The sequence below is a fragment of the Porcisia hertigi genome, chromosome 36, assembly GCF_017918235.1.
Source record: "Porcisia hertigi strain C119 chromosome 36, whole genome shotgun sequence".
NCBI lineage: Eukaryota > Euglenozoa > Kinetoplastea > Trypanosomatida > Trypanosomatidae > Porcisia > Porcisia hertigi.
In genome coordinates this window covers 815,567-831,940 of record NC_090595.1, presented here as the reverse complement: position 1 = coordinate 831,940, position 16,374 = coordinate 815,567, and the positions used below count along the sequence as shown (strand labels likewise).

At 55.5% G+C, this 16,374-nt stretch overlaps 3 protein-coding genes across 3 annotated transcripts; all 3 read right to left on the bottom strand.

The window, feature by feature from the left end:
• Positions 1–748: 748 nt before the first annotated feature.
• Positions 749–6,557, bottom strand: JKF63_00196 (uncharacterized protein; the record flags this gene model as incomplete). The annotated part of the gene is made up of 2 exons (XM_067896248.1): positions 749–826; positions 4,920–6,557. The coding sequence occupies 2 exons, from the start codon at positions 6,555–6,557 to the stop codon at positions 749–751; spliced, it is 1,716 nt and encodes a 571-aa protein (XP_067752405.1).
• A 692-nt stretch (positions 6,558–7,249) lies between these two features.
• Positions 7,250–8,848, bottom strand: JKF63_00195 (uncharacterized protein; the record flags this gene model as incomplete). Its single annotated transcript, XM_067896247.1, has 1 exon — positions 7,250–8,848. The coding sequence occupies one exon, from the start codon at positions 8,846–8,848 to the stop codon at positions 7,250–7,252; it is 1,599 nt and encodes a 532-aa protein (XP_067752404.1).
• Positions 8,849–9,485: 637 nt separating this feature from the next.
• On the bottom strand, positions 9,486–13,316 carry JKF63_00194 (uncharacterized protein; the record flags this gene model as incomplete). Its single annotated transcript, XM_067896246.1, has 1 exon — positions 9,486–13,316. The coding sequence occupies one exon, from the start codon at positions 13,314–13,316 to the stop codon at positions 9,486–9,488; it is 3,831 nt and encodes a 1,276-aa protein (XP_067752403.1).
• Between the last annotated feature and the right edge of the window lie 3,058 nt (positions 13,317–16,374).

Sequence of the window (16,374 nt, the reverse complement as noted above, 5' to 3'; positions counted from 1 at the left end):
AAGGGGGAAAGACGCACAATCGCGGGAGGAAAAAAAGAAAACGGTGGAGGCCTGAATGGTTTCAGGCGGAAGGGGCAGTCACGAGAGAGAAGATAGGAAGCCAGACAGAGGCAGCCTGTGAGGGAGGGAGCCCCTCAGGCGCGACTTTTTTGCACAGAAATCACCCAAACCGTCTGCCCGTTGAGTACGCCATCTCTTTTTTTTTTTGAACAACATCACAGCGCCCATTACCACATCCGTTTGATGTTCGGGGGCACCTACCACACCAATTTCCGCGTGCTGTGTTTAATTGCAAAATACTGTGGCACCGCTTCCATTCTTCGAGTGGCCTATTTCTATAGGTACACACACACACACACACATGTATATATATATGCTTCCTAATCCGGTGACTTCTCTTTCCATCCATGCCGCAGGCGGCAATGTCTTCTGCATACCCCCTTTCTTGGAATGATCCCTGCGGTGCTCTTCGCTTGAAGGTGCCTCTTTTTTGGTTGGTTTGTTGGGCCGCACAGATGAACTACGAGTGTCCGTATGTTAGACCCTGCCGTATCCGCTTGGGTGAGAGATCCACACTACCACCCCCTTCCTCGTATGGAGGCCCGTTTCACCCTCCCATACCCCATTGAGATCATCACAGCTCAGCACACACACACACACTCTGTCAGAAATCGAGGGGCCCCCAACGCAAAAACACACCAATACGCACCAAGCACAAGAAGGGTAAAAGGAGAAATGCTCAGAGTGATTAGAAGCCCATGCCTCCCATACCGCCCATGCCACCCATGCCACCCATGTCGCCCATCGGCGCAGCAGCAGCGTCATCCTTGGGGAGCTCCACCACTGCGGCCTCGGCCGTCATCATCAGGCTCGCCACAGACGTCGCGTCGCTGATCGCCACACGCACGACGCGGGTCGGGTCGATAATGCCGGCGTCGAACATGTTCACGTACTTGTCGTTCTGCGCATCGTAGCCAGTGCTCTCATCTGCGGCCTCCAGCACCTTCTCCACAATAACCGCACCCTCCTTGCCAGCGTTAGCAGCAATCCTCATCGCGGGCAGACGGATGGCATTGCGCACGATGGTCACACCCGTGCGCTGATCACGAGTGAGGGAAGAGTCATTGGCGAGCGCCTCCAGCTCCTTGCTGGCTCGCAGCAGAGCGGTGCCGCCGCCAGCCACGATGCCCTCCTGCACCGCAGCGCGAGTGGAGCACAGGGCATCTTCAATGCGGTCCTTCTTCTCGTTCACCTCCACCTCAGAACCGCCGCCGACCTTGATGACAGCGACACCGCCGCTCAGCTTCGCCAGGCGCTCCTTCAGCTTGTCACGGTTGTAGTCGCTCTTCTCGTTAACGATAAGCTCGCGGAGTAGCTCAACGCGCTCCTTCACCATCGCCGCATCGCCGCCACCGCTCAGCATCACCGTGTCGTCCTTCGTCACGGTCACCCTCTTGACGGAGCCCAGGATTGCGGGGTCAAAGTTCTCAGCATTCAGCTCGAGTCCCGTGCCCTCATCGCCAACAAGCTGCGCACCCGTGAAGATTGACATATCCTGCAGCATGGCAGTCTTGTTGTCACCAAAGCCCGGCGCCTTGACGCAGCACACCTTCAGCTTGCCCTGAAGCTTGTTGAAGATCAGCGTCGTGAGGGCCTCGCTCTCCACGTCGTCGGCAATGATCAGAAGCGGGCGGCCGCTGCGCACAACGTGGTTAAGAGCCGGGAGAAGGCTGTGAATGCTCTGAATCTTCTTCGCGCTCATCAGCACCAACGCATCCTCCAGCTCCGTCTTCTGCGTCTTGGCGTCTGTCACAAAGTACGGACTCACAAAGCCGCGGTCCACACTCATGCCCTCCACAACCTCCAGCTCGGTGGCCATCGTCTTGCCGTCCTGCGCAGTGATGACACCGTCGCGGCCGACCTTCTCCATTGCCTGACCGATCATCTTCCCGATCTCCACATCGCCGTTGGCCGAGATGGTGGCCACCTGAACAATGTCCTCTGACCCCTTGATCGGGCGGCTCTGCTTAGCGACACTCTTCAGGATCACGTCCACGGCACGATCCATGCCACGCTTCATGTCGATGGGATTTGTACCCTGGGCAATAGACTTCAGACCCTCACCAAAGATGCTGTCCACGAGCACTGCGGAGGTCGTGGTGCCATCACCTGCCAAGTCGTTTGTCTTGTTGCACACCTGCCTCACAAGCTGCGCACCCATGTTTTCAAACGGATCCTTGAACTCAATCGCCTTGGCAACAGTCACACCATCCTTTGTGATCTTGGGCGCACCGTAGGCCTGCTCAATGATCACGTTGCGACCCTTCGGCCCCAGCGTCGTCGCTACTGCAGCAACAGCGCGAGTGACGCCCTTCTGCATGGACCGGCGAGCCTTGTCGCCGAAGCGCACATCCTTGCCGGCGAGACGTACAGCGGAGCGGAGCATTCTGGTGAGGTGTCTTTTTTTTCCTCGTGGGAGTTGAATGGTCCAGGGCGAGTTGAGGAAACCGGGAGAGTCCAGCTGAGGGGAGCACAAACCAAAAAAAAAGTATGTAAAGAGGTAAAGAGTATTTAAGTGTGCTTGATCTGTTGGTGGCTATGTCTGTGTATCTTTTTTTTTAATATCTGTCTCCTCTTTTTTTACTGGTTTTGTTTTTTTTTTTGTTATCACCGTGCCAGGCACCGGATAAACCACGTACGTCAGAGATTAAAACGTGGGAGTGGGGGTGGAGAAAGTCTTCACGCTGGAGAGCAGGGAAGCCTGCAGGGTTAATAGGGAAGAGGAGAAGGAAATAAAAGGGGCGGACGCTTACAGAAAGGGAATGAGGCGGTGTCCTTTTTGGGGGGTGACTGTTTTCGTTGCTTTTTGTCGTTGATGGCGAGAGAGGCGTGGCGATCTACCCGCGTGTGTGTGTGTGTGTATGCGAGGGGGAAGGGGAGGGGGGGAGGGAGGGAGAGGGGGTACGTATTACCCAAGACGGTAAAATACGAATGAGAAGACGCGGAGATGATCAAGGAATGACTCTGTGTTGCCCATATCATTGTCCCGCTAGGTGCGTGATACAACACAAAAAGGCACAGGAGCTTTCATGGCGACATACAGCAGCATAGCGTTCTACACTCTCCAGTGTTTTCAATCCGCCTTACAAGCAGTAGTCCCTGCCTTCCATCTTTTCAACAAGATAGTCGCTCCCATGCAAGTGCTTCGACTAGGACGCATGTAGCCTGAATTGCCCGACTGAAGTACTTGAAATATATATACTTTTTTTTCTCCTCCCCGTCGCCCTGCTATCAGGCGTTCCCTTTCGGTAGTGATGTTTCTCGCCGAGACATCGACTCGAGAAGGATCAGACGCACGCAAGCATGGGAGTGGTCGACAAGAGAAAAGTCATTTGCTGTTAAAGACAGGATAACATTTGACTGGGACCGGGGCCGGGAAGAAAAAGATGGTGCCCCTGTGCACGTCTCTTATTTTCCGTTCGTTTCCTCCCTCTTGTTGCGGTTGCCAGGAATCCGTGGGGCCCTCCCTGTGAACGCCATCGACCCCCCCCCCTCCTTTCCTTAAATGGTGATGGTGGTGGAAGAGGGTGTGAAGCTCGGTGAATGTTAGAGATGCGTAAAGAAAAGCGCATCACGCCTTCTCTCTCTCTCGCCCCCCCCCCCTCCTTCTCGTATCTCTCAGTTAAGTTTTACCTTGCTGTAGGGGGGGGGGGTAGGGGAGGGGAGGGGAGGGGGGGGGATAGAGGGAGAGCATAAACAAGAAGCGCTCTTACAGTCACACATACACAAATATATATGTATATATATTTATATATATATCCCTGAACAGCCTCCCCGTCTGCATCAACTTTTCCTCTTTACGCAGAGCACCGGCTTGCTGCTTAGAGCTGAACATCACCTCACCTTGCACGACCTTGCCTCGTGCGCTAAAGCGCTTCAAGTAAACAGCAAAGAAAAAAATGACTTGTTTAGCCACTCCATCGTCGGTGTTGTGTTGCCAGTAGTCGCAGCTACACCCCCCCCCCTCAATACTATGCGTGACGGCGTCGCTGGAAAGGGAAATAGCGAGCGGTGCACCTGTGTGTGGAAAGAGCTGCTGAAGAACAAGCGAAAAGCAGGGGCGAGGAGTGGCAGCCTCTGCAGGCTCTTCCTCACCCAACCCCTACCTACCACGTCCTCACGCAGTCCATCACTGGAACAGGAAATCAGATCTCTGAGAGGCTACGTTGCGACGACGACTGCGACCGCGAAAAGGCACCGACTGGCACAAGGAGGAAACAGACGACCATCTCAGCGAGGACAAACGTCGCGGGAGTACACACACACTTGGACTCGAGTACACAGGAAAGGAAGGGGTGAGAGAAGTCCAAGCAAGCAGCATCCTTTTCTCTCCACGCCTCTCCTCTCCCTTTTCATGCTTACGCACCCCTCCCCACCCGTTTCGGTTCCCTTTCCTCGCACCCATGCCCTTCTACTACACTATCGGCCCCGCGCACACACACACGCATACCCCCCCCCTAAGAAAACAACAACGCTGTGGAGTGGAGAGATGAAAACACAAAAAGGAGGGCGTGGGAAGTTGGAGACTCTGCGACGATACGAGTAGGCGACTCATCATCAACGAAAAATGGGCAGAAAACAATAACTGTGAGCGAAGTTAAGTTATCATTGTGTCCTCGACCACCCCCCCTCGTGCACGCACACACACACACACAAAATACGCATACACATGCGCGCGCAGAAAGGCTCGAGGTACTGCGAACAAAGGACAGCAAAAAAAAAGATGCCCGGGAAGAGTGCAACATAAAAAGCGGCAATCAGCCCCATCGCTCTCTCTACAAGATGGGGAGTTCCACCACACCCTAGTAGCTGCTGAAGAGCTCCTCGTCATCCTCCTCGGCAGCAGGAGCAGCAGCGGCCTTCTTACTAGCTGTGTCCTTTGGCGCCTCAGCCACTGCGGCCTCGGCCGTCATCATCAGGCTCGCCACAGACGTCGCGTCGCTGATCGCCACACGCACGACGCGGGTCGGGTCGATAATGCCGGCGTCGAACATGTTCACGTACTTGTCGTTCTGCGCATCGTAGCCAGTGCTCTCATCTGCGGCCTCCAGCACCTTCTCCACAATAACCGCACCCTCCTTGCCAGCGTTAGCAGCAATCCTCATCGCGGGCAGACGGATGGCATTGCGCACGATGGTCACACCCGTGCGCTGATCACGAGTGAGGGAAGAGTCATTGGCGAGCGCCTCCAGCTCCTTGCTGGCTCGCAGCAGAGCGGTGCCGCCGCCAGCCACGATGCCCTCCTGCACCGCAGCACGAGTGGAGCAGACAGCGTCCACAACACGGTCCTTCTTCTCGTTCACCTCCACCTCAGAACCGCCGCCGACCTTGATGACAGCGACACCGCCGCTCAGCTTCGCCAGGCGCTCCTGGAGCTTCTCCCGATTGTACTCTGCAGACTCCTGCTCAACGCGCTCGCGCAGCAGGTCGATGCGCTCCCTCACCATCGCCGCATCGCCGCCACCGCTCAGCATCACCGTGTCGTCCTTCGTCACGGTCACCTTCTTGGCAGATCCGAGGATTGCGGGGTCAAAGTTCTCAGCATCCAACTCGAGTCCTGTGCCCTCATCGCCAACCACCTTTGCACCAGTGAAAATAGCGATGTCCTCGAGCATGCCCTCCTTCGTGTCACCAAAGCCCGGCGCCTTGACGCAGCACACCTTCAGCTTGCCCTGAAGCTTGTTGAAGATCAGCGTCGTGAGGACCTCGCTCTCCACGTCGTCGGCAATGATCAGAAGCGGGCGACCATGCTGAGCCACGTGGTTGAGAGAAGGTAGTAACGTTTGAATATTGCTGATCTTCTTTTTCGATACGAGTACGTAAAAATCCTCCAGCTCCGTCTTCTGCGTCTTGGCGTCTGTCACAAAGTACGGACTCAGATAGCCCCGCTCAATCTTCATGCCCTCCACAACCTCCAGCTCGGTGGCCATCGTCTTGCCGTCCTGCGCAGTGATGACACCGTCGCGGCCGACCTTCTCCATTGCCTGACCGATCATCTTCCCGATCTCCACATCGCCGTTGGCCGAGATGGTGGCCACCTGAACAATGTCCTCTGACCCCTTGATCGGGCGGCTCTGCTTAGCGACACTCCTCAGGATCACGTCCACGGCACGGTCCATGCCACGCTTCATGTCGATGGGATTTGTACCCTGGGCAATAGACTTCAGACCCTCACCAAAGATGCTGTCCACGAGCACTGCGGAGGTCGTGGTGCCATCACCTGCCAAGTCGTTTGTTTGGTTGCACACCTGCCTCACAAGCTGCGCACCCATGTTTTCAAAGGGATCCTTGAACTCAATCGCCTTGGCAACAGTCACACCATCCTTTGTGATCTTGGGCGCACCGTAGGCCTGCTCAATGATCACGTTGCGACCCTTCGGCCCCAGCGTCGTCGCTACTGCAGCAACAGCGCGAGTGACGCCCTTCTGCATGGACCGGCGAGCCTTGTCGCCGAAGCGCACATCCTTGCCGGCGAGACGTACAGCGGAGCGGAGCATTTTCTTTTTTTTGTATGATCGGTTTGTCTGTATTGATCTCAGTAAATTATGAGAAAAAGAAAAAAAACGACGTGTGCTGTGTGATCAATGGAAGTAACGCAGTTGTTGATAATCGTTGCCTAAACCTTTATGTGTGTCTTTTCTGTGGTAAAGAAAGCGGTGATACGAGGGTCTATGCACGATGATGATAACAAAGGTAGCGAGTGCAGCGGGGTGTGAGGGGCGGGGAGGGGGGGGAGGGATGGGGTTATGTGTGTAAGGAATTGCGCGTCCCCATGATGATAAAAAAAAAATGGCCGGAAGGGGAGATGATAGATGAAAAGAAAAATTGTTTTGTTTTCCAAATAAAGTCGAATGGAACGGAGAGTCCGTCATGTGATTATTCACCAGAAGAGGTACAAGAGAGAATGAAAAGTTTACAAGAGCCGGGGGGGACAAAATACACCACCGTGAAGCAGAACTCGCAACACAGCAAATCAGTGTGAAGGTGTACGCACAGAGCAAAAAACAATGCATACACGCACACGTACACGAGCCTGTTGCTCGGAGGCCACTCTCACTGTTATTCGTTTCTGTGGTTTTTTTTTTGCAGCAACAGCCTCGGTAAAAGCGCGATAGTGTACATGAATACGGAGACAGACACGCGCACACATATATATGTGAAGTCCATCTCCGGTGGCGTGCATACATCCTTACTGGAGGGATTTCGCCTGGTTGTCGTAGTGGCTAATCATCGCCTGCCGGTCACCCTCAGGGAGGAGCGCGTAGCCGTACAGCAGGACAGTCAAAGGAACCAGCACGAACCCTGTTGGTTCAGGGCGATTCGCCTCCACTGGCTCCAGCGTCGGCCCATTCACCACGCTGAACCCAGGCTGGCACACCTGCTGAATAAAAAGTCGGCACTGAGCGACCAAGTAGCGATCTTTGTCACTCTCTCGACAATACCTACTGAGCTCCGACTCTGTGGACTGAAGCGTGGTCTGTGTCTGGGTGAGCCGCCTTTCAAGGTTGCGCTGTTCATCCGAAGCGCTTCGTCGCAACACCTCCAGCTCGTCGCGAAGTCGGTCAACTTCTTTTTGGAGACTATCGATGGAGCTTATGGAGGACAACTGTGTGCCAGCAGCAGCCTTCAAAGCTTCCAGTTCATCTAGAAGCGCGGCGCGCTCTGCGTCCCTCTTCGCTTTGTCATTCGCATATGCCTGCTCGACAGCGCGTGCCTTGACCACCTGCGCCTCGACCTCCCCAAGGAGCTGCTTAATGAAACGACTGAGCTCCTGAACAAGGAGTCGCTCACGGCTTGCGTGATAGGATTGAACGTGAAGCAGACGAGTTTCGCATTCATCCAAAAGCAGCGACCACGCCGCCTGCCGCTGCTGGTCCTCCTGTTTCTGTCGACGACTCACGTCTGACGTGCTATTGAGCTGCGTTGTCACTTTCTTCAACTGGCGCCGCAGCTGCTGCAGTCGCACCGAATCGAATGAGCCGTTTGTGTTAGAAGTGGTGCTGCTGGTGCGTCGTCGCGCCGATGTAACGTTCACGGCGACCTCCTCTCCCGTCTGTACGCCCTCAATTTCAAGTGACACAGACCTACTGATATCACGGGATACGTCAATCGGTGGTACTGCAGTTTTGGCATGAACACCACGGCGCTCAGGACCGAGCCCACTCCAACTCAGCGCGGAGGACTGAAGAGGTTCCACCGCTAGATGACCTTCTGCTAAACCAGCAGTCGTCGCGGTACTGCGAACACCAGCCCTCGCCACAGGTGGAACGCGAGAACTACGGTTGACGATGTAAGACCGCGTTGAAGAACCCGGCAGGACCCCTGCTGTTGGAAACGAGGTCGGGGACGGGGAGGCGGTTGCTAAAGCCCTGGGCTGAGCGAGAAGCGGTGAGTTGTGGTTCACAAACATACGTCCATTACGAAATGACTTGGTTACTTGCGAAGATGGCGGTGCTGCGCGAACCAGTGTGGGGATGGTCATGTTTCCGCCACTCTCCGCTAAACCACAGTTCTGGTCGGAGGGAAGAAGAGCGACTGGTGGGACGCGCTGAGACGATGGTGCAGCGGCGACGTCGCCGCTGCTCACTTCAGAAGAGCAGCGGAGCGAGGGATACATCTGTGGGAAGGGGGACAGCAGGGAAGAACTTTTTGAAAGTGGCAAAGAACAGCTGCTGCGGCTCCTCTGCTGCCGCGCTCCTCTCTCCGTGTCTCTAAAAGCTGGCGTAAACCACAGAAAAAGAAACTGAGCACCACAAAGAAGGGAGGACACATGTAGAACGTGAGACATGCCCAGACGGACGCTCATTACAAACAGACAAGCAAGAAAAGTAGAAAAGGATAGTGGGAGATGGTGAAGGGAAAGAAATGCAAAAGCCTGAGAAGTGCTATCGAGAGCACAAAGGAAACAACCAAGACGGTTTACACTCACGATTCCATCGTCATTGTTAGCGAGAGGACGCAATGGTAGGACACGTGATCCTGTTGTCAACAGGGACACAATAGTCAAGACCCTTTGCTGTTGCACTCCACCCTTCCCGAATGCCTTGAGGAGTGCACAAACAAGCTGTTTGTTTTCCAGTCTCGTCGTATGTCGCTTGCGCAGATGAATTACGGCGTCCCCTTTTTGTGTGGAAAAGCAGGCGTTCTCCGCATGATGGGTGTTGTAAAATGGGGTGGGGGAGCGTAGAGAGGGGAAAGAGGGGGAAAAAAATAGTGTGAAAAGGTCTGCTGATTCGCAGGACATATGATGGCACTTGTTAAAGCTACACGGAAAAAATGAAAAGAGGGAAAGTGAGTCCGAGGAAGGAATGCCGGGAGGGGGCGAAGGACTTTTTGATGTTCACCACATCTCCTCCCGATCTCCCCACCGCTCCCCCCCCCCTCACCCATGCAGAGACTTAGCAGAGACAACTCTGGTGTCCTCGTCACGCCGCCGAAGGTTCACTTGCTCCAACCGCTGCAGTGGTGAAGAAGGACATCAGCGTTTGGGCCTCTTGAAGAGTGAAAAACGATGCCACTTCACCGCCGTGTGCCTGCATCCATGGAAGCATCTGTACACCCATTCGACCAAGCAAGCGTTGTCGATCCATCCCCTCCTTCGGCGAGCATGCATTGGTGTTCGGTGTCTCCGACTGCTCAGCGCCTGCCTCGGATTCTTCACTAGAAAAGCTGTCCACGTCCTCCTCCCACATGTCCTCTGCCTCACTGTGTTCCTCGGTGTCTTCCTCGCGGAAAAGTCCGCTGCTGACGTCATCATCTTCGTCAGATAGACAGCCGCTCCCCACAAGAGTACTCCTTGGCGTCGCTGTGTCGCCAGCTGCTTGACTGGCGCGCCACAACGCAGGAACAGGGGCTGCTAGCAACGCCAGAAGACCGCGACCGACGCCGACTAGGACCCCGGCGTACAATGGCAATGACGTCTCCACGTACCCCCCGGGGGTGAGTGAGGACAAAACTGCCCGACGCACTGCCGCAGCTGAACCACCCTGCTTGTCTTTACGCGACAACTTACGCAAACCTTTCTCACCCGTAGTGAGTTCCTCGGGCAGCCGCCAGCGACACGTCACCGGCAGCTGCGCTAATCCCTGAGCTTCATCTGCTGCCAGCGTCGGCAGTGATGTTGTCTGAGATAAATACGAGAGAAGTTTTAGCAGCCCCTCACAAGAAGCAAATGTAGTGCGCAAACTCGATAAGTGCTCCACTTGCGGCAGCCAACGGCTCATTGTCTCCACGAGAAATCCCCCTTGCACTAGAGTCTGGAGCAGAGGCGCAGTGTGGCGCACCATCAAGGTGGCCAAAGGGGCCAGCAACTGCTGCGCAACGGTGTCCGTGCGCACCACAGCGAGTCGGCGCACCGTAGCCTGGATCACATGGATCAGCTCCGCTTCCGAGAAGCTAGGGGATTTCTGCACAATGGCAACAAGAGCATCACCCATGTCCATCAACGATGCCTCATCCCGGCTGCTATCAAGCATGCGAAGCACGAGAACGACGATGACCGTTGAGAGGGGGTAAACAGCGCGAGGGGCATCTGCAACTAATGCAGCAACGTCCACCGCACCGGAAAAGTTCCCTTCATCGCCAACAGCGCCTCCTGACATGGCTGCCTCCATCGTTGCCGCGACAACCTGCACCTGAACCGACTCCACTGCAAGACATCGATGCAACAGAGCGGCCAGACAACTGCTCGACGCGCCAAGGATCGCCGACTCCTCCGTGCACAAGAGAAGCTGACAGAGGCTGTCCAGTATCATCTCGGCTGCGCGGTTCGCCACCTCGTCTGGGGCATGCTCGAATAAGCACTTCAGTAGACCCAGAAAATACGGAACTGCGCACAGCTCTGCCGTGGATTGGGCATATCCGCTGAGGACAGCGTTGACCCACGGCAGCTCCTGAAGCAAAAGCGATGCGCCGCTTGGGCTGTCGCGAATGACACGGCGCAGCAAGTGTAGTACAGCTTCCGCGAGGCTAGGGTCGCTGACGTGACGGCGCCAGCAGTTCATCACCGTCCGCGGGAGGGCGTCCAGCATGAGGGGAGTTGCAGCTGAAGTGCTCGCCCAACCGTGACGTAGTTGGTTGCCCTTTTCTCGTAATACACGCACTGCCTTGAGAAGATCCCCCAGCTGCTCCACTGTGTTGTATAACATGTCATCAGTGAGGCTGGCCTCGGAAGATAGAAAAGCCAGCAGCGAAGCCTGCCATGCAACGAAGTGCTGCGCCAGCAATGTATCGGACCAGTAGGGCAACGTACTTTGCAGAACCCGACAGAGAAGCACTGCGACCAGCTGGGTACATGAAGATGACGGCACGATGTCGTCCTTTGACGTCCCAGTGAAGAGCGACAATGCGTGTGTGCTATCTGCTACAACAACGGACATAAAGCTCTCCGCTGCTGCAGCAGGGCCTGTTGCCGAGGCTGCATCGGTAGAGGGACCGGTTGTACTGACTACCAGTGTCGCGTGAGTGAACTGAACGATCGCAGTGAGCAGCATGAGGGCACGCGCCGTCAAGCCGGGGTGTGCCAAAGTATTTGTAACGTCTACGCTCCACAAGTGCACGGCAAGTGGTGTGAAGTCCACTGCACCGCACTCGCGCAACTGCCTTGCACGGTGCTTCACCACCATCTCCATGAAGAAAAGCGCCGCCTCCCGTTGCTGCTGCCATGGGGTGAGGATTATCGTTCCATCATAGACAGGCGGCAGCTTTTCGCTACTAGAAGACCCTCCACTGTTGTCTTGGGAGGTCGCCAAGAGACGCCCGTGTAAGTCCTCCAAAGAAGCATGCAGGAAGAGCGGGCCGAGAGTCGTTATACTGTCTACGTAGATTTGCGCGACGATATTACGAGTGGACCACCTCACCCCGTCCTCGCGCTCCTCCTCCTCGCGCAGAAACAGGTTCGGGTCGTGGAGCCATGCCTCTACGTCCGCAGGCGCGAGAACGGCGTAGGTCAGCAGTAGCTTGTAATACTTTAGCCCGCATTGGTGACCCACGACATCCACTAAGCCTGTTTTAAGATACGGCAATGAGGCTGTGTCTCGAAAGAGCGACCAGCATTGTGTGGCGCGCCGGCGTATCACCGCTTCCCAGTCGAATTCCAAAGCACCACTGCCGTGTGTGGCGATACCATTCCCCGCATGTGTCCACTCCATCCACCCAGCACTATCTGCACGGTGGTCCGTTTCATCACAGTCAACGCACAGCGCAGCTTTATAGCACGCTGCGTCAGCTTCTAATGACTGTAGAAGCGCCTGCAAGAGCTCCGCCGAAACACATCGCTTGTACCATCCACTCAGCTGTAGCACATTCGAGACGTATTCAAGCGTGGCCAACGACGCTGCAGCGAAACCGGCCGCGCGCGCCTGTGCAAAAGAAAGAGCGCCTCCGGAAGATGAGGTTGTGGCGACGCACATTGACAGCCAGTGTGTGCATGGAGTACACATATAAGGTTGGAGGTGTGCATAGGCTGTGAGGAAGTGTTGTTTGAGCTCACCAGGAAAGTGCCTCCGCCCATTAAACGCAAACTGCCATTCATAGAGAAAGGTTAGGGTCCGTGCGATGAGGGTCAAGAGAGAGCAGCGCGCGTTGACTTCCAGCGAATCCGCCGGGGACGCAGTGGTGTCGGGCAACCCCACTCTCAGCGTAGAGGCAGCGCTGGTGCACAGGATTTCGAAGAGAGGAGGGACACAACTCAAAAGCAGCTCGGAGCACCATCCGTGCATCACATCTGGGACCGGCTCCTCGAAGATGGACCGCAACAGCTGCACATAACTGTAAATTGACAGGAGTCCGGTGGTGTCCGAGTTTGGGTACTGGTCAAGAACGCCGAGCAGCCGAGCTGTGATTGCGCCCGTTGTAGCCTCGCCGGCCGTGGGTGCCGCAGGTGATGAAGCGTGTAAAACGACGAGACGCCGCACAGCTGTGCTCAGCGTCGACGACCACTGCCGCATCGCCGCTGCGCCACCACCAGGAAGAGTGAAGATATCGCTCAAGTCCGAAAGGAGCGAAGACACGATCTGCTCAAGCTCCACTGCGCCATCCAACGTTATCACACTACGCTTCAGAACGGAAAGAGCCACTAACGCACTAGAACGTGAAGACTGGCTGTGCATGAGCGTTCGGCAATACCGGGCGAGAGAGATGCAGAAACCAGACACCTCGCGGCTCCGCCGCTCCAGTTCATTCTCCGCCGCCGCGCGTTGTGCATTGTCTGTGCCAAGAATGTGCGGCAGCAATAAGTCCAGCGGCAGCTCCTTCATCGATGAACTCTGGGATTGTTCGGCACCACCTAACTCCAACTTTCGGGGGCTACTGATGCCGAGCAGTGAAGAAGTAAAAAGAAAGCGGGTGTATGGGAGGGGGCAAAATGCATGAAGTGGCCGATGGCAGCGCAAGTAAATAACAGAAGAGCGAACACAGTGGAAAGCAGCGAATGCGCAATGAACCACCATTCACGCAAGCACCACACAAGTGGATCTCTGTTTCTATTGATAGTCAGGGACTAACCGATTGCAGGGACGGCGGTGAAACCTTCGAGGGTATCGAACTTGGCATCTTTACTAATCCCTCGCTCTTTGGTTTTTCCTAGCGCTTGCTAGGAGCGGAGCAAATTAATAAAAAATAGAAACTATTCGGTGACATCCTTCGCTCATCACCATTGCGGACTTGAGCGTGGATGTACGTATGCAAGGGTTTGTGAGTGTGGTGCAAAGAAGCTATGATCAGAAGAACTATTATCCTCACCTGTCTACTTCAGTTTCATCACCTCCTTTTCCCCTCTCTTTTCGCAGCCGTCTGAGTTCAGAAGCGGGGGTCCGACTCAACCGAGGGAAGCACCGAAGAAACGGTTCGGCGTGCCGACTTGGCGATCTCCCGGCGGCTTGTGGGCAACGGTGAGATCCGCTATTCCACACGCTCGAGCGTGGAACTCGCCTGCTTTTTCGCTCTACGAGTCTCATGTGCAGAAAAAGGAAGGAGGGAATACCCCCGCCCCTCTCGGAAAAAAAAACTGTGTACACCTTCCAATCCAGTACTGGGTACTTCAATATGCGTTCAGAAACTAGCCGAGCTTGATCATCTCAGCGTCGCAGGCCAGTGGAAACCCTACACACTATCTCGACGGATTGGGGGGGGGGGGCAGCTTGCGTCAAGCCTAAGCGGTGTCAACAACAGTCTCTTGAAGTAAATCCCTACAGCAGCATGCACCAGTGGTGCTGGCGACGCTGGAAAAACACTGTCTACAGTCACCAACACACACTCTGTGCTTACATCAAGTGCACCTGGGCAGGGGACGTCGTTGGGTGGAAAAGCCGCAGCCCACTGGCCAAAAGCCTCTCCCACCCACGCACGAAACAAGTTCGCGGATACGATAGCGGTTTCAATCACCCAGTGCCCTGGGGGAAAACAACCCAGGTGACAACCGTGAGGCCCCTGCTACAGAGCGACATGGAGCTTCGTCACACGGTCGCTTTAGAGATGAGATGCCAGGACAGTCCCGCTGCGGTTGTAGCTCCAATGAGCGTGCGTTGTAGCAACTCTGCCTCACCGTTCTTGACAACGCCCTCTGTGCGCTACAGTGTGCGCACTGTGTTGTTTTTGGCACACACAGCCATGTGTTAAAGTAAGGGGTACTTCCCAAGCTTCAGAAGTACAGACTGAGCTGCAGAGAGGGGAGGGACAGACGAGCTCGACGTACTCGTTTAGACACATCCATTGCTGGGGCCCCAACCGAGAAGCTTCTTCGATCCTGGCGCCTTAGTATCGGGCCGCTGGGTATTGATTGTGCACAGCCCCTCGTGTATCAAGGAGCTTGAGAAAGTACTCGCCCATGTACAAAGTTCAAGGGGAGAGATCATCCGCACAAGGCATCGTCTCAAAACCGTCCTGGAACGTCACGGAAATGTGACGCGGTCCAGTGAAGGACTTCGGACTTTGTAATCCCCTGATCATGAGAAACTGTGTGCATCGTCTGTGTTAACTACAGAGCAGTAGCCCCTTTGTGATACTTGCATGTCTCCCCAGTTGCCAAGGGGCCACTGTGGTGGGACCCCGACACCGAATTCCACCTTCCCTCGGTTCTGGCACGCCCATGAGCCGTGCAGACCACGTAGCGTATCGCTCAAGATGACCAATGAGCAAGCTACACAGTCGCATTCCAGCGTCGCCCCTCCCTCTTGGAAGAGCGCCCATGGGAACGTGCCGGGGGTGGCCAAGAGCAAAACTCTTCCGAATGGCAAGGAAGTGGTTCCTGTTCATGGAGGAAAAATTCCACCCCGCCACATTCACATGCCTGAAACTGCGCCACGAAAAGTTGGTGTAACACCGCCACGGAGCGCTTCGCCTTGCTGTCATCATCTTTTCGCGGGTCCACATGGTGCCCCAAGTCTGCTGTTCTGGATAGCCGCTGCAAACCAAAGGGCCTGAGCTGGCACACCTGTTAAACAGACGGCGCAACAGACTAGGCCGGGCCAGCGAACGCCACACCGCCTACCACAGCTACAAAAACTGGCCGGGCACATCTGCGTCGAAGATGCTCCACGTCACAATTCAGTCGTCACAAGAGGGTTGCCTTTGCGTGAAACACGGAAGCTCTGTACCCTGACGCGCACTAGCCCACGCAGCAGCACCGTCGGCGAGATTTCCTTGTCACCGAAATCAGTTTCTGGAAACACCACAACAGCTATGTCGGGATAGGGGGGAAAGCACTCGTGCACCAACAAAATGAGGTCCCTATAACATGCGAAACGGCAGAATCAGTAGAGTACCAAGTGGAATCATCAGCGATCGGCGCTCAGGACGTGGAGAGAGAGGCGCTAGCCCGCCCCTCTCTCGCCCCCAGCTGTAATCCGCACTTACTGTGGTAATTGATGACCCGGCGCCGATGCCTCCATTGTGAAGCACAGTGGTCGAGCCTGCTGTAGGAGCGCCCTCTCTCAAGAGGAAGCTGCGCCCCCCCCCCCCCCTTCGCCTTGTGGAGACTCAGCCATTTTAGCACCTCCACCAGATCACCTCATGGACCCTGTCCAACCCACTACACAGTTTAAAAAGAGCATAAACCAGTCTGTGGGTGCGACCTCGACGAAAATCCCTGCAGTTCGGCCATGAGTACCACCCCCTCGTTGTAGAGCAATACGACCAATCAAGCGCGTCAGGATACCTCATCACCTCCTTCGGAGCAATAGCGCCGTCCTGTTGTAGGCATCATGAACTCAAAACTGACGAAGTGCCGGCTGTTTCGTTGCCGCCCACTTGATGACGTTTACGATACGTGCCATGGCGTGCGCACTGACCCTGGCAAAAAAAAAGGAAGAGGATAGG